The following is a 22,255-nucleotide window of genomic DNA, read 5'->3' as shown; positions in this document are numbered from 1 at the left end:
ACCCATGTCCCTCATCTGGGCTAAAGGGCAAACTTCACACCGAAGGGCCCCAAAGTCAGTTAAGAACAGTCATGCTGGAATCAAACCCGGAACCGTTTCGCTGTGAAGCAGCAGCGCTAACTACGCTTCTGTACGTTTTAATGTCAATCATGCTCTTCCTGTTTGCTACATTATGTAACTGACATTGTTTCTGAACTCAAGTCCAACTTGAAATGTGTCATTTGTTGTTTGCCTTCAAATTATTTTCCTTCTATTTATTTTTTGTTTACCAAGTGTATCAGATTGGGTTTCATTATCAAATATGGATTGATGTGCTACTAAAATCTGTGTTATTGTGTATTGAAAAAGTATCCAATTAAAAATGATGCATTCCTTTCAATGCAAGGTATTTTAATAGATTTTTTTTTTTCATCCTGTGTGCAGACTTGTGAGGACTATACTGTACTCAATGCTTGTTTGTGTGCCTTCACTGCTCCTTTCATTTTTCTTTGAGGTCTTAAATGACATCTGCAGATGTTGCTAATGCACTTTGAATGGAAGGTAACAGCTTCAAATAAAAGAGGAATATAGTACAAAAACTACGTGGGTTTTTCTTTCCACTCATGACTACTAATCCTTGCTTTCAAACGTTTACGTGATAGCTTATGCTGGCTCGCCTTGGCTTTGATAGTGTGATAATTTATTTACTTGTTTGGAGCATAAAGCTCGCTTTGTTTGCCCCTGGCCTTTGGCTATGGAAAACAAGAGCGACTAATTGAAAGAAAATCGTGCCAGGCCGACATCAGATAGTGTCCCAGTTATTGTTGACATTAGAGAAAGACTCCTGCTGAGTCTTGGCTGCTTTGTTAGGGAGTGCGTTAACAATACATGACCCAAAACAAATCCCCCAGTTAAGCATTTGTGTTGTATTGCATGATGATGCAGAATTACTCTTGCATCAACAGACTCTTAAAACTGCTGGGTCAAAAACAACCCAAATTGGGTTAAAAATTGGACTGACCCAGGAAGTTGGGTCAATTTGACCCAGGAAGTCCTGGGTTGTTTTGCACAAAACAACTCAAAACATTGGCATGGTCCAATTTTTAACCCAGCAGTTTAAGAACTAAAATTCCAGGATGCACTGGGGCCATCTAGTGATGAAACTTGGCACGCTGAATCAAAACACCAGCAGAGTAAATGGAAAAATAATCATGGTCACTGATCTCACAAAGAACTGTTTCCAATAAAGAAAGAAAAGAAAATAGAAACAGAACACAGAAACAAAAACACACAATCACATCTGTTTACAAAAAAAAAAAAAATCTCCGTACAAAAACAGGCATATTCACAATAGGAAGCAAAGTGCTGCAGTAGAATTCATTGAAAGATTAAACTCAGAGGCTTGAAATTAATTTTCTGACATTAGAAGTTGGGGGTTTGTTGTGAAGGTGTTGGGAGACACTATTCCAAAATGTCATGCTCATGTCAGTCTAACTGCATTTCATCTCCTAACTAATATATCATCTAGATATCTGATATTTACAATTTCATATTTTTTTTACAATGAGGATCGAGTCAATCCAATTCTGTGTGTCTTTTGTCTTTTTTTTTCATGACAGCAAGCTTTATCAAAATCATTCATCAATCATTGGCAAACTCCGGCACCTCCGGCACCATGCCGACCTCCAGTCGACCCGGCGAGTCCAGGGCCAGAACAGGGTGGCACGGCGCGGTAAAGTTGTGTTTGAAAGACCCCAATAACTGACCCGTTTGGGCGTTGTAGAAGCCCAACTGACCTCGCTGGTAGTCCAGGAGCGTACCCACCCGCTGGGGCGACTCGATCACAAAGACGCTGGACTGAGAGGCACCGTGGAGCATCTGGTACTGGCAACTACACCAACACAACCGCAAACTGACTCTTTAGACAATTTCCATGCGCAATAAGGGAAAATGTTTGTGTTTCAACGTACCCACATGGCGACGGGATGCACTGTAAACACCAGGAAAGCTTGTTTTCCCCCAGCAGCCACTTTCTCCGTGCTGAGCTGTACGCGACTCCGAGCCTGTAAGCTGCACATCCAGACACCGTGGTCTCCCAGTAGTGGTGACCCTTGGCTGGTAATAACTCACCGAGGATGGATGGGGATCTGGAAAATAGAAATATATATAATATGCACAAGCAGGAAGTGACAACATTTCCTCGTCCCCGGTAGGAAAGAGAAAGTGAATGTTTATCAGTGTTTTCTAATGATTTTTAGGGGTTTGTAAATTTTGGAGGGTTTATTTTGTGGACCCCTGGTTTTGCCTAAATAAAAAGCATAACAAGCTCGTGGCGTTACTCCTTAAGATGGTGAATGAGGTGAAGCCTCATGAACTCTGATCTTGCAGGATATCATAAATGTTTTGTTCTGGATGATTTTGACAATCTTTCCAGGAAACATAAACACCAAATTGACCATCTTTTGAGTGTTGCACTGTCAACATACACAGTAGCGTACTAACTGGTTTTCTGTGGATGATGTGTGTTCTTGAGCATCTTGGGACAGGTAAACTGTGGTTTGGTCTTCTGACAGCTCCAGAGCAGGGTGAGCTGAAGCTTTCAGCAAGTGAAACCTTGTTCCTGAAAACAGTGAAAATTGTTACATATTAAAAATGGAATTCATGGTTAGGACACCTGCATTGCATAATCCAATCATCCAAAGTACTCAGACATGTTTTGGAAAACCTTTGGTTGAAATGAGAGCAGCCTCGCTTTGTTCACTGGCTCCAGCTTCATTTACAGCTTTGATGTAAAACAGATAATTCTCATTTGGCTGCAGTAGAACTTTGTGTTCACAGCTTTTTATGCCAGCAATTGATCTAGAAGAAGCAAAAGATACTGTACAAATACCCCGCCAAAAAGACATTTTATTCCATTTAGGTCATAGGGAGGATATTCCTCGCAAAATGAAATCATAACGGCGGCCTAAGACTTCAATGTAATTTGGTAAACAAATCTGAAATCCAACACGACCCACCTAAGCCCATCTCCTTCCAGCTCGTACTGGCGGCAGTATTCCAGGATGAAAGTCTGTGCAGGATTCTGTTTGGCCGGGCTCCATCTCAGCGTGGCCGAATCCCACGTGACGCTGCAGTGCTCGCTATCCATTACTGGCACAGATGGAGCTGTAAAAAGTCGTTCTTCTATTTAATGTATGCTTTCGAGGGAAGTTCCTGCATGGAGTTGCGCGCTGACCGGTGCTGAAGACGAGCCTCTCGCTGGGCAGAGAGCAGCCTGTGTAGTTCACAGCCATCACCCACACTTTGTAAGACTTGTCAGGCTCCAGCTCCTCCAGGATGCAATAACTCTCCTTCACCGTCACGCGGTACTCCTCGGACACAGCTGAGGATAACACAACTCCAGTTCAATTAAAAAAAAAACAATAATGTCTTTTTTTTAATTCATGCATGTTTCTTTCATATTCATGAATTCCTTTCTTTTGTACAGCAACACTGCACGTAATTTCCTTTATGTATCTACAATATGATCCAGAATGATTTATGAAATTTCATTGTGTCACCTGATTTCTGATGATTGCATTGATTAAATACATTTAGGAAAAAAGAAAGCGATGTCATTTTTGGACCATGTTGACCTCTCGTAAAATTATGTGGGACCCTTCTTGAAAGGAATACACTAAAGGCAGAATTATGAAATGTTTTCAGGTCACTTAAGGTAGTAATGTCCTTTTTTTTTATGTTATTAGTGAAGACCTCATCAGAAAAAGGTGAGTTTCTTTAAAATACCTGTTAGTGTGGACACTGCCTTAGAAGTGGCCATTTTACAGTACTACAAAGTTACTAAAACTGATCATACACCATTTGGCAATCTTTTAGAAGGATTGTATTATGTACCTCCTTGTGGCTCCTCCATGCAGTAGACCTGGAAGCAGTCAATGATGTCCCCGGGGTTGACCCGCCAGTAAACGGTGACACTGACACCGGTGGCCGATCCTGCCTTCTGGGGCTCCAACGTGGGCCTCTGAGGGACTGTGGTGCAGAGTAGGAAACATTTATCATGTTGAGCCACTGCGGCCCACACAGGGATCTGCACACCTGGAATTCCCTTTCGATGCGTGAGCTGTGGGCTGGAGGTGTTGCCTTTGGCGTAATCCTCAAACACCAGCAATCCCTTGGAACCCAACTCCAGTGACATGGTCAAGTCCAAAGCTGCTTTAAGACTGACCACACAAAGAACATCTACATTATATCTGTATTATCATCCAATGATGTGTTGTTGTCATCTCGCATTTTACGAAGATGTTCCTAATTTTGTGACCAGCCAATATATTTTCTAGCACAACACACTCTATGCACATTTCAGTGAGGGCATTTTACCTTGCATGAATGTCCTCAGGGGTCTGAAAGAAAAATACATGGATGATACTTTCAAATCATCGTAACATAAATAGTGAAAAACAAAGTCAGAAGCCTTGGGAGGATTTACCCGAGCGTCCGTCTCAGCTTCTCTGGCCGTGGTCTCCAGGGTGACCTTGGCCGTGTCGATGCTCTCCTGGAAGCAGACAATCTGGTCGTAGAGCTGCTCCAGCTTGGTCTTCTTCTCTTCCTCCATGTTGACGGACATCTCGTTGTACTGCTCCATCACCAAAGCCATGGTCTCGTCGTTCTGCGTCTGCATGGCTGCCTCGCTCTCAACACACTGGTGCTGGATGACGAGAGCAGCGCACAAACTCATGATCGGCAAATACATAATTCTCAACCCACTCAGTGGTCCGGATTAAAGAACAAAGCGGCATACTTTGCCCACTCATACGGTAATTTAAAATAAATGTATACCTCCACAGAGTGGTAGGCCAACTCCAGCTCAGAGACCAAGTCCTCGATGTTCTCAGATCTTTCCTGCAGCTCGGAGATCCACTCACTCAGTCGCTCCTGTTACATAGCAGACGTTTGACAATTAGTCACACGTTTGTACATACATTCATTATCTCGAGCAGTAGATTCGGCCATCCATTTTGGATTTTTTTGTACAGTGATTGGGTCAAGAAACACCTTGGTTGTTATTGTTGGTGATGAAGGTGCTGATGTGATACAGATGGAGACATTCAAAGAGAAAGACATCAAAAACATTGCTGACCCTGCCTGTGTCAACAGATGAGTATTATGTCACACAAAAAAACAATAAGAACATGTGCATCCTGCCATCTGCGTCTCAATGACCCAAATGGTCAACAGACATTTGTACCTTCATGCAGCAATAATGCATTTTACTATATCATAACGTCGAGGCTGGTCCTACTGTACAGTGTTGCAAAGAAAATAATTTTGTAGCATAGCACAGCATAGCATAGCAACAATGGTCAATGTTTCATATACAGTTAAGTATATTATTTACCAAAGTAATGGGATATTATAAATCAGTCAGGGATTAATATCCTTTGTTACCAACTGATTCTTATTTTTTACATAAAATTCTTAATCTTTACACAATTTTAAACATGCTCAAATGAATTTAACAAGCAAGCCCTGACTTCTTCCATTTTCGCTTACTGTGTCTGTAATCCACGTTGCCCAATAATTTTATCACTATAGTGAAGTATTTTGGTTTAGTGTTCATCCTTAACAATCCTGACATCCAGCCACTTATCTCAATGTCAAATAATTACAGATAATTTCTTACCCTGATGTCCTCAAAGGCTTTGTCCACTTCAAGCACCTCGTGTCCATCATGGTCCCCAGAATCACAGTCGTCCTTCGCCAGCAAACACTGACAGGTGAGACAGAACCAATCCATCCCCTCAAGTTCAGCAGCTAATTGGGCCCGACGCTGCTCCTCAGCATCAATGATGTCGTAATCAGCCTCATTGAGATCTTTGTCTTCAAACACATCCACATCAGCTCCTTCTTCCACCACCTCAGTCGTTTGAACAGACACCAGCGCTGGTCCCTCTACTTCTTCCAGTACTTCAGGTTCTACAAGCTCTCTGATGTACTGTTCATCAATCATCTCATAATCATCACATGTCACCTCTGGAATATCTTCAAGTGTCTCATCTTGAGCTTTGTGTCCGTCCTCATTCTCTACGTGAAGACCAATCTCCAAGCATGTGTACGTGTTCACATAGTCATTTTCTGGGCCGCCTTCTAATTTTTCTGTATCTGGTTGTAGGTCCTCCTCCTGAGGCAGAGATAAATCCTCTTGTGGGGCAAAGCTCCTCAGAGGAGGAAAAAAGATCTCATCTTTGTTACTCTCTGTCTCTTCCTTCTCTGCCTTTTCCATTGAAGGTGTCGGTGAGGACGCCCTGTTCAAAGTTTCCAACTGTCCAGTTGCTTCTTCCAACTGAGGCGTTGCTATTGTTTCCATGGTGTCCTTATCAGATATAGTAACGTGTACATATTCTGCGTCGAGATCAGCTAGAGTCACTGCATTACTTTTTGTAATCTCCTCTGAGCATGGGCTGGTGTTTATGTCCATCTCAACAGCTTGGCCTTTGGGGACAAAGACAATCATGTCGTCCGTGTCAGCCTTGCTGCTTTTCGAAGGTGTCTGGTTCTTATGTTCAATCATCTCCTGCTGTGTCTGACCTGAATGTGTCTCCTGTTCTTTCATTTTGGTTTTGACCTTCAACCCCTGATCAGATACAAAACATGGCGACTCATCTACGGCAACATTGTATGGCAACACTTCCGTGGTTGTTCCTGCTTGAGGAATACTTGCCACCTCCTGAAGATCAATGTGAACCTTAGTCTGTGTCGCTTCTTCATCCGCCGTTTTCTCGGTTACCTTCACGACTGCGTGCACCGTTGGCTCAAAATCAGTAAAGATCTCAACTGCAGCAGGTTGCTCAGGATCCAGCTCCTTTTTCTTACATGGCAACTTCTCTTCTAGTATCTCCATTTCAACGAAGGTTTCAGAAGCCTCCTCGTTTTTCTGTGCCTCTGTTGTTGGGATCTCATCCTGGATGTTCATACTAACAACTGTCACAATCTCAGCTGTGGGATTCTCACAAATTTCCCTTGCTGTGTCTTCTTCTTGAAGTTGTATGACCGTTTGAGGAACGTCAACAATAACAGTAGGTGGCATCACACATTCCTGATCAAGTAGGTCATGTGTTCGGGATAGTTCTTGAGTTTTACTTCTGCTAACTTGCTCATTTCTCCGGTCTTCCTCTTCTGTTAAGATCTTTTGAGGCGTGTGAGTGAAGCCCTCAGGAGTTCCATCTTGTGCTTGCACCCTTTCTTTCTTTGGGATGTCCTCATAAACTAAATCTACAGTAAGGGCTGGCTCTTCATTATCTTCGATCCTTTCCAATTCTGGAACTTGCTCTTCAGACTTTGTTGCTGCTGAATCTTCAACTAGTTCAATGGTAACCGCTTGTTCCGTATCCCCAGTCTTGATTTCATCTTCTTCCTCTTCCACGGCTCTTGTTAGACATCCTGTCATTTCAAACTCACTCAGTGACCACAACATCCTCTTATCCTTCTTGTCCTCCATGGAGTCAACTGGAAGGTCCACTGTGGGGGTGTCATCTTTCAAAGTGAACTTTTCCAGGTACCCGGCTGCCTCTTCTGAATCGGACAAACATTGCCTAAATGATTTTTCAGATGTCACGCTCTCTGCCTCTGAGTATTCCTCGTCACTCTTTTTCCTCTCACCCACAGCATCCTCATAAAGGTCAGAGTACATGAACGACATGGCGGTGGGTTCTTCTAGTAGCATGGGGTCAATGATCTTAGGGGGTCCAGGGGAGATATAAATAGGGGTGAGGGTGGTTTCTTCACTCGCAAACAATACCGAGCCGCTCTCTCTTCTCACTCTTGAACTTTCCACCCCCTCATCTGCATTTTGCTGCATTTCATTTACAGGAGCTCCTTCTCCATAGAAAACCTCATCCAGGTGTTCTCCAACTATCTCCGTGTCTGTCACAAAGACGAACGAGTCTTCTGACTTTGACGGGCTGTCTCTGACTACCTTTGTAGGAATTGATTCCACTTTGCCGCTTTCCCTCACAGGTTCTTCCACCTCAGTTTTAAGATCTTGAGCTTTTTGTCCAGGAATCACCTCATCCACCAGGGTAAACTTCTCAAAGTAGTCAATGTCTTTGGAGCCATCTTTTGGAATGGATGTTTGTCTCAATTGAGTGTCCATCGGAGGACCAGTGTCATCATAATTTAAGGGCTGTTGATTGAACACAATCATTAAATCAATTCAGAGAGGATAAGAATATAATTTAAAAAAAAATAGACAACTGAAAATTTTTAATCATAAATACCTCATTGCATTCCAGTATTTCCACATCTTGAGGCGAGCCACGGTTCTGTGCGGTTTCCAGGAGGGGGTTTCGAGATCTGATCTTAGAAGTTTGGTCAAGATACGACATGTTGTCCTTCAGTTCCGTGCTCTCCTCTTCATCCACTGTGGGAAGCTTGGATGGGACCCTGATGTTGAGAATCTCATAACCCTCTGAAATCAAACTAAACAACTGCTGATCTTTGGTTTTGATTTCTTCCAAATCTTTCCCTGTTCCGCTCTGTTGCTCTTTGACATTGGGGAGAGACACCTCTGCCATCTCGGGTCTCTCCACTCCCAGAGCCGAGGCTGACCTTGAACCGCCAGATCTGCTTAACCTGTCCCTCAATCTGCTGTTCCTTCCTGACTTTGTTCTCCTACGGACTATTTTGTCCTCATCAAAGATGATTGTGACTTTCCCGGCGACTCCAGACCCTTCCATGCTGCAAGCTTCAGAGATAGAGCTGGTCTCAGAGGCCCAAGGAGTAGAGCAGCGACTGGAGGCTGTCTCCCAAACAATGCCACTGTCCTCGCTCTGGACAGTCACCATCGAGAACGACGGATCCACCATAAGGCACTGGAGTTTGGGCTTCACAGACTGATCCTGGACAACCTCCCGTAGACTGGAAAGAGAAAACAAGTAGCTTCAGAGAGGGTACATTTAAGCAAAACTTGGTTTAGCAAGGTTTACCACTCCTGACCACTAATGTTCAGGGCAAAATGTGCAACAACTTCAAAACATCAATCTTGTAATACGAGCAGGCCTTCCAAACAGACTATATCAGTTTCCTTAACCGTTTATGATGAGCGAGGATGTGTGTAGCAATCAGCATGAAATTTATGAGAATGCACTGGCAGAATGGGGCTTCCCCCAGTGCCTTCATTCCTCACAATATAGCTAAAGAGCTTACTGAATTTTAACAATAGCAGTAAAACCACAAAACAAAGGGCATTGATAAGTATCAATATATTTTGCAGATTGAATTGACAGACATTTTTCAGATTAGGTCCAGTTAGATGTTTCAAGCACCTGTTTCGCAATTCCTCCACCTCGTCCTCATCATCCTGGCTCATGACATCTGAAGTCTCACACTGGAACTCTGTCAGCTCCGTCATCTCCGAGTCCAAACTTCCACATTCCTCCATTATTCCTTGTACGTCCGTGTTTTTATTTTTTTAAAAAGGTCTTCTTGTTTTCAGCCACTTTTTGAGTCCAGGAGCGTCAGTGTGTTCCGTTTGTGCCATTCTAAGTTAGGAGGGGCCCATCTGACTCAGCGCAGGACAGAAATAGACTAAGTGGGGAATGCAAAGAGGGGTACGCAGAGTACATATGGAAGGACACCGCTCGATCTCACTAGGTCTCGAGTCGTGTGCAAAGATTTGAGGGCATGGACTACATTCTTACAAAATGTTATTGGTAATGTTGGCAAACATACATGTTGTGAACATCAATCTGTACTAACAAAATGCAACTGGACTCGTGTAGCTTTAAGATCAAAATCCCTGTTGCTAAGTTAAATATAGGCCATGTGCTGAAACAGAACCCCCTGGTCTACCCTGCTGTTCTTGGCAATGCTTGAGAAACACAGACACACAGCTTAAAAGCTTCACTCGTATGAAAAGAAAACAAAAGTTGGTATTTTGTCCATGAACTACCATCTGATCTAAATAAACTGTACTCTGAATTAAATCCGTTAAATTTGTCCATTTTCAGTCTGGATTGGAACTCAGTGGTGGGATAAAGAAATATACATTTTTGCTTTTCATTAAAGGTATAAAATCCATCATACTTCACAATAAATTAAAATAAATCACCAATACTGATTTATAAGGAGCCCCTGAGATGACGTGGAAGAAAAAAAAAAAAAAAAAAAAAAAAAAAAAAAAAAAAAAAGAAACCAGAACTGTGCCCCGAAAAAAAATTATACTTGCTCGCAAAGATTCCCTCCCAAATATTTGACTTCCCTCGTAATCATTGTGAATACAAATCTTTTTGAGGGAAGTCAACTATTTGAGCGGGACCAAAAAGATTGCGAGGGAATGCAAAGGCTTTTTTTTTTTTTTTTTTTTCTCCTTTGACATCTTGTGGGCTCTGTAGATTTAATTTCTTAACATAAAAAAATCATACAAACTTGTACAAAAGAAAGACATTTGGGCACATTGACAAGAGGACGCTGAAGTCAGTATAAGCAAATCCTACAAATTTCCAGTGGACCGGGACATTTTGAACAATGGGGATCCAGAGACGGCCTGCGAAAAGCTGAGCTCAAAGAACTCCTTATTTATTTCCAGGATGTTTCCTCATCAATGATCTCTTGCATAGGAAGAATGGAGTTTAGGTCCATTTCCTTCCGTAGCATTAGCCAGGACTGTGCAAAGAGACGACACATGGAAGAAGGGTAAAAAAATAGGAACATAAGATTACAAGATTTAAAATAAAAAAATAAAAATGCATAAAATGTTTCCCCCTTTCACATACCTCAAGAAACTGAGATTTAATGTAATCAAATTTGGCCTGCTTGTTGACTGCCCGGGCAACATTTTTTCTCTCAAACGGCTCTGAAAAAGATTACCATGAAAAAACGTCATATTAAAAGCAGTGACAATGTGTCTTTTTAAGAAAAAAAAAATCTCCTTGATGCATGACTGGAAAAAGTCGTTTTGAAAGTTCCTTATTGTCTTGTCTTTGTTATTGTAAGGAAAATAGATCAATTCAAAAATTAGCATTTCAGAAATACAATGGTATTCTTTACAGTCTGCCCAATCCTCTTGCCTTAATTACTACCTCCCATAGATTTTTTTCTTAAATGCATTGTAGTTACATCATTGCCAACATGTTTACCTTCTACACATAGGAGTGTGTCTTTCCACTTTGGATGATTGTGCCTGGGCAGCGCTTTGCCAACTCGGACAGAAATCACGGTTTTCTTCCAGCTGCATTACGGAAAAGATTCAACGTTATTCACTTGTAATTGGAAGCAATATCCTCAATTTGAATGTCTCATCAGCTGCCCAGTCTAATGTCGTGGCCTTGTTATGATTTTGTCTTTGGTTTTGGAATAAAACACACAAAAAAACATCAACATATAGGGATGGAATGTGTTTGGGTGCTCGGGGACCTCTACAATGCACCATATTACTAAGAGCCCACATCATAGGACGTCGGGTTAGTGGTGTGTGAAGCCAAAGGTCACACCTGCCCCTGGCACTCAACCAGACACACGAGAGCAGCGAAGAGAAAGGACGACAGAGGAAGAGCGAGAAAGAGAGGCAGTTGGCAAGGGGACTGGAACACACAACAGGTGGGGGGAAAGCAAAACAGAAGCGTATGACGCACAAGTCTGGACCATGTGTTATGTTGAACACCTGAATTCGGTCGCATAATATCTGAGAAAGCCCAGAAGCAGCATTCCCAGAGACGACTGGTTTCGTGAATTGAAGCGGGGGATGTGTTCGGCTCCCTCGGGGATCATGTCAATCTCCAAAGAGGGATCAAAACACTCCTAAACATCAAGACACAAGCTATTGACAACTCTCATATGATATTGTATCGCTCATGACAGACAGAACAATGACATGCTCTTCCACTAGATGGCAGAAGATACAATCTCTCCAGAGACCCAACTTTCTGTATGACGCCTATAAAGAAAATCAATCTCTAAAGGTGATCAATTTGAATTCCTTCTGAAGCATATTGTACAGATTCATATTTTAGATGCAACTGAACAGTCAACCTATACAAAACGGAGTTGCCAAAAAGTGGGGAAACTTACTGGAAAATCCATCTGCAGTGAAGGGAGCACTGGTGTTTGAAGGGCTAAAATGAGAAATCATAATTTAGCCAGGAGCGAGAGTTTAAATGGGTCGATTGTGTGCGTATGTGTGTGTGTGTGTGTGTGTACTGACTCTGAAGGTAGTGCAGCACCATCAGCGCCAACGTGTAGCTGCTTAACGTTCCTTGACTGGCATCATTGATTTGACGATGCTGTGCCCACTTCTTGACAACAAGGATGAGTGGTCGTATCCTGGGCTCAACTGAACACAGAGAGGCACGCACATACATTTAACCTTCTGCAAACTAATGGGAGTGACTTCTAAATTAGGAGAACAATTTACCGTAAGCATAACTCTTCAGAAGGAATGTGTTTCGGATGCCCACTATGTTGTTCACGTTCAGGTCAAAAGTCAGATTGCTTAAGTGAGAACAACACAGTTCAATCTTAGATTGGAACACAATGTAAAACCCAAAGTCACTAACAAGTGTTGCTCCTACCTTACCTGCCTCTCTCTTGGAACCTGAGGATGGGCACTTTGGCTCTGATCAGATGGAGCCGCTCTACTAAATCTAGCAAGAAAATAAAGCAGAGAATTTGGATGAGTCCTCGACTGAAACAGTTTCTCTCACTGAGTAAATAGCACCACCTTGTGGTGTGGGAACTTGTAAAATATCACACAACACAGTACTTGTGTTGTGATGGTTTTGTTTGACCATGAAACAAATGTTTTTTTTTCCAAATGTTAAATTGTATTATTGTAATTGGTAACACCCTTTGAACTAAAGGATGATTATTTAATCAGAATTTAAAGGCATTAAATGAGTAGGATGGTTATAATATATATAGGATATAATAGGATGGTTATTATTATACAATAATATCAATAATAATATGTTAATGATTTAAAAAAAAAAAAGTGTACTCACTCATTGACCTCATAATCCTTTGGAGGGCAGAGAGCACTGTAATTGGATCTGTTTTTGTCTGAAACAAAAAGAAATGTGATTAGGAAAGAAAAAATGCCATGGCACAAACGCCAAAGGGTAGAGGAAATAGTTTTACATTTTCATGGAGGACGTAACACAAATCGGCATCGCTGCTCCGGCAGGCTAATCCGCTCATGGTGGATCCCGTCAAATACAGCTGCCCCACTGTGAGAAAAAACAAAGAAGTGATAATGCAAAGACAACACGGTGCAAGAGTAATTAATACATACTTGTGGAGACACGCATGTCTCGTTGCAGCAAACTTCTGCACGTCTCTTTCCGACATAAATCCGAAGGCTGCTGCTGGCATATCTCAAACAGATTGGCCACCTGAAAGCTTAGCTGAGGACACAAAAAGAGGCAGACAACATGAAAACATACTCCGAGTGATAAGCAGCGTTATTTTTGGGTACCTTGTCGTCATCACGGACGTTCAGGTTCATGGAGCCACACGGGGTTGTGGGAGCGTTACAGTGCACATGGGAATGAGGGTGATCAAAATCTGAGGATGATCTCGAGGAGCCTGGCAATGCATGGTCAGATCTGAAACAGGGCCGATCGTGCCAAATGTGAGGATTTCCTGAAGGGGGGAGGGATGAGTCGTCGCCACGTCGGCGCTTCTCAAGCGGGAAGTCATCGTCCTCGTGTTTTCTCCTGTAAAAGGATGCAAGATTTTAAAGCCTGGATGTTCACAATTAACACTGAGAAAAAGTTAGATAAGTGACATACTTGCGCCAGTCACTCCTAGTTTGAGAAGGTGGAAAGGGAGGCAATGGGCAAGGCCTCCAATCATGAGGAGGCAAGCTGTCACGTGGTGGGCCATCATAGCTATTGAGACACATACTATTACTAATTATTTATTAAAAATTCACATTTAGCACAGAATTGTTGATTAAGATGTCAAATTACAGAGGACTATACACAAATGCACATCACACATTTCAGATTTTAAATGTTTAAAACTGCATATTATTTTTGTTCCAATTCAGTGATATATCCATCTTTGTGTTGGTCTACAACATTTCTCAACAAAATGTTTGTGATTGTAAGGTAAACATTTTTTGAAACGTTTGAAGGGAATGAAGAGTTTTGCAAAGCACTAATCAAATCTCACAAAAACATGACATCTGTTTGGCTTTCAGGTGAAATTTCTGGATTAACCTAAAATGCATTTTAACCTTCTCAGGTGAATTTAACTTTCTATCAATATCAAATTTTCTTGCCGTTTAACACACAATATATGTCAAAATAACCGACGCAAAGTTTTCTTTTTCTTTCGCAAACCTGCTTTTTTGCCATGCAACTCTAATATAACCTGTCGTACAAGTTCTAAAACTCCCGTTGCATTTTTTACAAATATGTCAGACTAGATTCGAAAGTTCAGTTGTTGAGAAGCATTTTAGGGAATCCGAAACTTCACCCAAAAGATGTTTATCCCTAACTTTTATTGGATACCATTACTGTGACAAATAGCCCACAATAAAGGACTCAGTCAGACTGACTTGTCAACTGCTCTGTGCTCATAAAAGTGGGGATCCATGCAAGCGGGCCGTGGGCTGTAGGCTGGTCGCCTCCCCGATGACGAATCACGTGGGAACATGTCTCGCGAAGCCACTGCTATCGAAGATACATGAAACAAGAAGTAAAGAAGCAGGACGTTAAAATAGTACAGTAACTATTATGATAACTAAGAGGTCACTCGTGCGGGGATTATGAAAATTGAACATGCGCGTCGCTTTCAAATTAGTAACTCGTGCTGCAGTAAGCTAGCTGCTTACTACCAGCTAGGGCTTCAACCCAATCGATCGACTATTTAGACAGGAACCCTGGCGAGATATCCCAGAAGTGAGTCGTTTTTTTGTTTTTAACAATTTAATTCAAGATTACACGTACCAAAACCTACCATTTATCACCGTGAGCTACTTCCTGATCGCTTGATCTCGCGTTGCAGTGACGTCATTATTTTTTATTTAAGGGGAACGTTACAGGTTTTTTTTGACGTCGCTACGAAATAAGTACACTTTATTGATCCCTGGGGGAAATTCAGGAGCCACCAGGTAGATACACAAACACACAGATAGAAGATAGACAATATAATTAGTAGTAATAAACAACAAATCCATAATAAAAAAATAAAATAAAAAAATAAATGAATAAATAGATCAACAATTAATGGATAAACAATAAACAGTGTCGTAGTAGTCGTAGTGTAGTAGTATTTAAACGCTTTCAAAATTTCTCATATGTGGTAATTGCTAAGTGATTTAATTAAATGTAAATACGAGCAATACAAGCTGAATACTATATGTATATATATTTGTATTTTTGTGTGCGTATATTTTTTAAAACTGATGTTTTACACTTTTTATTACATTTTTAATATGTTTTTAAAAAATGTTATACTTTTTAACAAATTATGTTACCAATACATGTCAATTGTTTAAGCACTCCCCCACTCTCTCACAACTCATTGACAGTGACCCCAATACATATATTGTTGAGGCCATTGTAAAGAAATTGTACATACAGCTACATAATGTGTGTGAAATAAATCAATCGTTACTCTTCAAACTCTCGTTGCTGGACTTTTTCTTCAATGTTGTATTCCATTGCAATTCGCCGAACTAAGGCTCCAGCGAGGGTTACCTTTATGAAGGTGACACCTACAGGCTTGATCACATGACCATTTGACACAGACAGATACTGTACAGTTTTTATCGAGGTACCTTTATGAAGGTGACACCTCCAGGCTTGATCACATGACCATTTGACACAGACAGATACTGTACAGTTTTTATTGAGGTATGCTGCTTGACTGAATGCAGCATCCAAAGCTATGACAAATGTGACCTTATCATGTCTATCGAGCTTTTCTCTGTGGAATATGATCAGGTGAATGAAAGATGAACTTTCTCTTCTGGCAATGTTCTCGCTAGACGAGTGACTGTGGTGGCCAGCAAGGAGACCAAAATGCAGTCTTTGACGGTCACTGCGAAAGGAAAGGCTGAGGTCAAATGGTGCGATCAAGATGGACAGACCAAAGTGCTCCACCAAGATGAGGAGAAATATTTCTTTTTGGAACACATTATTATTCAGGATAAAAATAATGGAGATGGTTTGTAGTTTTAATTTCCAAATATAATCTGTAGGTAATGGCATGGTACTTTTTTTTTCTATTCTATTCAACTTGCACTTTTCCCCCCACAAGGAACATTTTTTTCAAAACATTTAATAATAATAATAATAATAATAATCATTAATAATATTAATAATAAATTATATTTGTAACACTTTACATTCGGAGGAATCTCAAAGTGCTACATGGCATGTAAAAACAAGAAAACAAAGCAAAGACAAGTATAAAACAACTGGACGACAGCCAGGATGTGAGAAAAATGTTTTCACTCAATGGCATCTCACGAACACACACACATGGAGAGAACTTGTTTTCCCCACAAGGAAAAATAACTGTACACTCCCTCACACACCTCCCGCACAGACGCAATCTTGAGACAACTTTGACACATGAAAACACGTAAGACTCACCGACGACTCACCGACATAGTACAGAGGACACGGTTTCTGTGACTGACAGAACACAGATTAACCTTCCGGATGTTGTTTAAAAGGTTCTGCTCCAGCTCTGTATGGACACATTGTGCTTTTGCCTCACAAGTGGAAACAGACTCAACGGTGCATTTTTGAGAGAAAATAGTAAGGAGACCTTTTAGATGACCAACGAAGATATTTTGCAAAAAAGGTAATACATTTCCATCTATTCTAAGATTTGAAAGTTTTCTAACATTTTTCCTACTTGTGATTTTTTAGGGCACACCTACATGCATGACTAATAATGAGATTTTTTTTCCTATAGGTTTGAACATTAAACACCCAATGAATATGGAAGGAATTGTTGAAAATGGATTCCCATTCCATCCAAAAAGTGACATAGATGTGGCTCCAGTTATGGTGATTTTTTTTTTTACTTTTATACAAATGACAATCACAAAAGTGTCCATGAAAAGTGGTTTCAAAGAAGAATTTGTTTGTTTCAGGAACCTCGGCATGCTTGGATGAAGACATTTGTCAAACGCCTTGGCTCTGGAACAGTAACAATTGTTATTTACACCGAAAAGAAGGCCTACAAACCAGGTGATGTGCAGTATTTATACACGCATGTAGACAGTGTTAACTTGTACATTGTCATGTCTGTTTGTGCATGTGCTCAACTCTGTGGTGTCGGTCCGGTATGTTTCCACTCTAACCACCACATATTTTCGTTCTTCAATGACACCACGCCCCATTCTCTATTCTTAAGCAAATAATTTTCTCATCCTGCAGGCGAAGGCATCCAAGTCATTGTTCAAGCCGTCAACCGGTCGACTTACTCGTTGATGCTCAAGTACATATTGCAACGGAAGCAAAGTCGGATTTCCCCGGGTAAAAGGATAACTGGCGTGTGTCCTATCGCTGAGAAAGATGCCAAGCGTGTTCGCGCCTACAGCAGAAAGACGATGCTCGATGTGATCACCGTCCCGAGAGGGAGCCCTCCCACCATCTCCATGGATTCACCCATTGAACTTCACTACGAGTTGAAGGTAAACCAGACCAGACAATGTCGGAATACACTTTTGTCAATGTCATTGTAGTAAATTGTGAAACATGTTCTACAGGTCTGTGTGGATATGACTGGCTCAAACTCCGCTGACCTCAGACTGCTAATAGTTGTGCTCCCCAGCAGTCTACATTCCGCCAAACGACATCAACAGTCACTCAATGCTTTAACTCTGGGAGATGTTCTACATCCAATCCCAAACCAGCAAAAGCCGAGACCTGGAAAACGACCACGAAAAGCCAACTCTATGGACTTCCTATTAGATTTTTAAATATAGATTTAATTCTTGTTTTTTGAAATTCCAAACTGCTCAGCTAAAAGCTAATTGTGGGAAGCTATTGCGCTCTTATCTTTTGGATGGATAATATAATATTAATCTAATAATAAATGCTAGTAAATGCTTTCAAAGTTTTTTTGAAGTTCTTGCTCTCTTATCCTTTAGATGGAATGAATACAAGTCATCCTTCGCTACTTTATGGTTCATTTATCGCGGCTTCAGTACATCATATAACCAGAGCAGCCGGAGAAAACCAGTTCCAGAAGTGTTAACTGCCAGCCTTTTTGACTGCCAGTTAACGATACGGAATGCCCTTCCGCATGACGCGTGTCTTTTATTTTCTGGATGATCTCAGTTTTGTTTTTGAAGCCTGAAAATAGGCACTCTGATATTTTAATGAATTGATCCTTTATGTACTCGCCATCGCTGAATGGTTTTCCACGCTTTATTACCTCCGGGCTGCAGCAAAATTTGCAGCAGTAGTAGAGTTTAGAGATGCAATCCACTTCTTGAAACTGTTTTTTTGGTCCTCAGATTTCTCCACCAGCACTGCAATTGCACCTTTCCTCTCAGTTCCAACTGGGTGATCGGCAGCAACTTCAGCATGCTTTAGCTGGAAATGTCCCTCCAAATTGCTCTTCTTGTTATTGGACAACTTCTCATTGCAAATCAAACATGCAGGCAATCTTTCAGCATTGGCAATGAAAGCAAATAGTTCAGTTCAGTTCTTCCTTAAAGTATTGTAAAGTACTTTACTACAGAGGGTTTCAAAATAACTCTTTTATTATTATTAGATCTTTTATACTCTTTTATTATGTAAATACGAGCAATACGGGCTGAATATTATATGTATAGTATATATATTTGTATTTTTGTGTGCGTATATACATATATGTATGTATATTTTCAAAACTGATGTTTTACACTTTTTATTACATTTGTAATATGTTTTTAAAAAATGTTGTACTTTTTAACTAATTATGTTACCAATACATGTCAATTGTTTAAGCACTCACCCACTCTCTCACAACTCATTGACAGTGACCCCAATACATATATTGTTGAGGCCATTGTAAAGAAATTGTACATAAAGCTACATAATGTGTGTGAAATAAATAAATTGTTACTCTTCAAACTCTCGTTGCTGGACTTTTTCTTCAATGTTGTATTTCATTGCAATTCGCCGAACTAAGGCTCCAGCGAGGGTTACCTTTATGAAGGTAACACCTCCAGGCTTGATCACATGACCATTTGACACAGACGGATACTGTACAGTTTTTATCGAGGTATGCTGCTTGACTGAATGCAGCATCCAAAGCTATGACAAATGTGACCTTATCATGTCTATCGAGCTTTTCTCTGTGGAATATGATCAGGTGAATGAAAGATGAACTTTCTCTTCTGGCGATGTTCTTGCTAGAAGAGTGACTGTGGTGGCCAGCAAGGAGACCAAAATGCAGTCTTTGACGGTCACTGCGAAAGGAAAGGCTGAGGTCAAATGGTGCAATCTAGATGGACAAACCAAAGCGCTCCACCAAAATGAGGAGAAATATTTCTTTTTGGAACACATTATTATTCAGGATAAAAATAATGGAGATGGTTTGTAGTTTAAATTTTCAAATATAATTTATACGTGTATAAATACGCATGTGTGTTTATACGCATGGTACTTTTTTCTATTCTATTCAACTTGCACTTTTCCCCCCACAAGGAACATTTTTTTTAAAACATTTAATAATAATTATAATAATAATAATAATAATAATAAATTATATTTGTAACACACTTTACATTCGGAGGAATCTCAAAGTGCTACATGGCATGTAAAAGCAAGAAAACAAAGCAAAGACAAGTATAAAACAACTGGACGAAAAATGTCTTAACTCATTGGCACCTCACACACACACACACAAATGGAGAGAACCTGTTTAGCCCACAAGGAAAATGTTTCCAGAAACTGTACACTGCCTCACACACTTCCCGCACAGACACATAGTCGAATGTTGTCAAAAACAACTGTACACTCCCTCCCGCACCTCCCGCCCAGACACACCCACGGCGAAAACACGACGACGTACAGACGACGACAGACGACGACAGACGACGACAGACGAAAATAACCTTCAGGATGTTTCAGAGGTTCTGCTCCAGCTCTGTTTGGACAAATTGTGCTTTTGCCTCACAAGTGGAAACACACTCAACAGTGCATTATTGAGAGAAAATAGTAAGCAGACCTTTTATTTTATTTTATTTTATTTATTATTTGTTATTTATGGTTTGGGCATTCTTGTTTTTGTTTTGTGTCGCCTACTTGTATGTCTCGTCACCGTGGGATGGTGGAAACGGAATTTCGGTTTCTTTGTGTGTCTTGACATATGAAGGGATTGACAATAAAGCTGACTTTGACTTTGACTTTGACTTTTAGATGACCAACGAAGATATTCTGCAAAAAAGGTAATGCATTTTCATCTATTCTAAGATTTGAAAGTTTTCTAACATTTTTCCTACTTGTGATATTTTAGGGCACACCTACATGCATGACTAATAAGGAGATTCTTTTTTCTATAGGTTTGAACATTAAACACCCAATGAATATGGAAGGAATTGTTGAAAATGGATTGCCATTCCATCCAAAAAGTGACATAGATGTGGCTCCAGTTATGGTGATTTTTTTTTTAACTTTTATACAAATGACAATCACAAAAGTGTCCATGAAAAGTGGTTTGAAAGAAGAATTTGTTTGTTTCAGGAACCTCGGCATGCTTGGATGAAGACATTTGTCAAACGCCTTGTCTCTGGAACAGTAACAATTGTTATTTACACCGAAAAGAAGGCCTACGAACCAGGTGATGTGCAGTATTTATACACGCATGTAGACAGTGTGAACTTTTACATTGTCGTGTCTGTTTGTGCTCAACTCTGTGGTGTCTGCCTGATCAGTCATGTTTCCACTCTAGCCACCACATATTTTCGTTCTTCAATGACACCACGCCCCATTCTCCACTCTTAGGCAAATAATTTTCTCATCCTGCAGGCGAAGGCATCCAAGTCATTGTTGAAGCCGTCAACCGGTCGACTTGCTCGTTGATGCTCAAGTACATATTGCAACGGAAGCAAAGTCGGATTTCCCCGGGTAAAAGGATAACTGCCGTGTGTCCTATCGCTGACAAAGATGCCAAGCGTGTTCACGCCTACAGCAGAAAGACGATCCTCGATGTGATCACCGTCCCGAGAGGGAGCCCTCCTACCATCTCCATGGGTTCACCCATTGAACTTCACTACGAGTTGAAGGTAAACCAGACCAGACAATACACTTTTGTCAATGTCATTGTAGTAAATTGTGAAAAATGTTCTACAGGTCTGTGTGGATATGACTGGCTCAAACTCAGCTTATCTCAGCTGGCCAATAGTTGTGCTCCCCAGCAGTCTACATTCCGCCAAACGACATCAACAGTCACTCAATACTCCAAACCCAAACCAGCAAAAGCCGAGACCTGGAAAACGACCACGAAAAGCCAACTCTATGGACCAGCCTCCTCGATTTTGAAATTCCTAACTGCACAGCTAACTGCTAGCTAATTATGGGAAGCTCTTGCTCTCTTATCTTTAGGATGGAATTCATATAGTAGTCCTAATGGATGAAATTTGAATCCAAGCATGTAGTATGTAAACCCAAGTTTTGTAATTGTGTGAAGCTCTTGCTCTCTCATCTTTTCGAAGGAATTCATATACTATGTCTAATTTTGTCATAGTAAACTAAAATTAAAATGTTCTTGCTATCTTGTAAGATTAGACAAATACTATAGAAACTGTAAAAATTAATAATAATAAAAAAATCTTATTTATAGATTTGCACCATCACAAAGCACTAATGACAAATGAAAGAAATTACTGAAAAAGAACTATCAGAAATAAAAAAATGAATGACTATTTTGCATGAAAACCAAAAAGAAAATGTGAATAGTCATGAAGAATGAATGCATTATCAAGCCATGATCCCTGAGCAATACGTTTGTTTTGACCAATCACGGAAATCCTAATCAGAAAGTTAGTAGTCAGTAAACGTAGTCAGAAAAATAATCAAGTAAAGTATTGATCTACATTGTGTGTTCGATGCAGCTTTACTTCCCAAGAAACTTGGTCAACAATGCCTCAAAAAGAAACGAGTCTCTTGAGAAGCCAGTGACGTCACTGCGGAGGAAGATGCGGTGACGTCGGAAGTTCGATAGTGACACGCTGCTCCGTGGGTGGAAGGCGGACGGTGCATCATCACTCGCAACCAGATGTGGAAACCTAATCAAACCTGTATGATACATTTACAAACGTATCGTT

The 22,255-nt window shown here is 40.7% G+C and overlaps 3 protein-coding genes across 8 annotated transcripts; 1 reads left to right on the top strand and 2 right to left on the bottom strand.

Moving 5' to 3' along the window:
* Window positions 1-890: 890 nt before the first annotated feature.
* On the bottom strand, window positions 891-9,449 carry cmya5 (cardiomyopathy associated 5). The gene is made up of 14 exons (XM_037259915.1): window positions 9,300-9,449; window positions 8,253-8,892; window positions 5,660-8,158; window positions 4,816-4,911; window positions 4,466-4,684; window positions 4,357-4,379; window positions 4,075-4,199; window positions 3,874-4,008; window positions 3,215-3,361; window positions 2,997-3,144; window positions 2,705-2,838; window positions 2,482-2,599; window positions 1,950-2,126; window positions 891-1,870 (listed from the first exon to the last, which is right to left on the bottom strand). The coding sequence occupies exons 1-14, from the start codon at window positions 9,413-9,415 to the stop codon at window positions 1,621-1,623; spliced, it is 4,827 nt and encodes a 1,608-aa protein (XP_037115810.1). The 5' UTR covers window positions 9,416-9,449; the 3' UTR covers window positions 891-1,620.
* A 214-nt stretch (window positions 9,450-9,663) lies between these two features.
* tent2 (terminal nucleotidyltransferase 2) lies at window positions 9,664-15,020 on the bottom strand. Of its 5 annotated transcripts, none has more exons than XM_037259945.1 (15): window positions 14,935-15,020; window positions 14,534-14,648; window positions 13,761-13,859; window positions 13,445-13,685; window positions 13,262-13,373; window positions 13,108-13,196; window positions 12,972-13,029; window positions 12,548-12,614; window positions 12,386-12,462; window positions 12,176-12,304; window positions 12,043-12,086; window positions 11,636-11,772; window positions 11,112-11,203; window positions 10,749-10,828; window positions 9,664-10,638 (listed from the first exon to the last, which is right to left on the bottom strand). In XM_037259945.1, exons 2-15 carry the CDS (start codon window positions 14,629-14,631, stop codon window positions 10,552-10,554), a joined length of 1,410 nt encoding a protein of 469 aa, XP_037115840.1. In that variant the 5' UTR covers window positions 14,632-14,648; window positions 14,935-15,020; the 3' UTR covers window positions 9,664-10,551. The 5 variants fall into 5 exon arrangements, 4 of the variants coding, with proteins under 4 accessions (XP_037115840.1, XP_037115839.1, XP_037115837.1 ...); XM_037259944.1 differs by having other exon boundaries at window positions 13,761-13,874; window positions 14,935-15,019; XM_037259942.1 differs by having other exon boundaries at window positions 13,761-13,874; window positions 14,925-14,952.
* A 1,565-nt stretch (window positions 15,021-16,585) lies between these two features.
* On the top strand, window positions 16,586-21,919 carry LOC119127812. 2 transcript variants are annotated; one of them, XM_037259974.1, is made up of 6 exons: window positions 16,586-16,791; window positions 16,906-17,000; window positions 17,087-17,183; window positions 17,373-17,629; window positions 17,705-17,848; window positions 21,402-21,919. In XM_037259974.1, the coding sequence occupies exons 2-6, from the start codon at window positions 16,926-16,928 to the stop codon at window positions 21,468-21,470; spliced, it is 642 nt and encodes a 213-aa protein (XP_037115869.1). In that variant the 5' UTR covers window positions 16,586-16,791; window positions 16,906-16,925; the 3' UTR covers window positions 21,471-21,919. The 2 variants fall into 2 exon arrangements, 1 of the variants encoding a protein (XP_037115869.1); XR_005098910.1 differs by lacking the exons at window positions 17,373-17,629; window positions 17,705-17,848; window positions 21,402-21,919 and adding an exon at window positions 20,958-21,080.
* Window positions 21,920-22,255: the final 336 nt, after the last annotated feature.

This window comes from Syngnathus acus, chromosome 9 (genome assembly GCF_901709675.1).
Source record: "Syngnathus acus chromosome 9, fSynAcu1.2, whole genome shotgun sequence".
NCBI lineage: Eukaryota > Metazoa > Chordata > Actinopteri > Syngnathiformes > Syngnathidae > Syngnathus > Syngnathus acus.
This window is presented reverse-complemented; position numbering and strand designations above follow the sequence as displayed.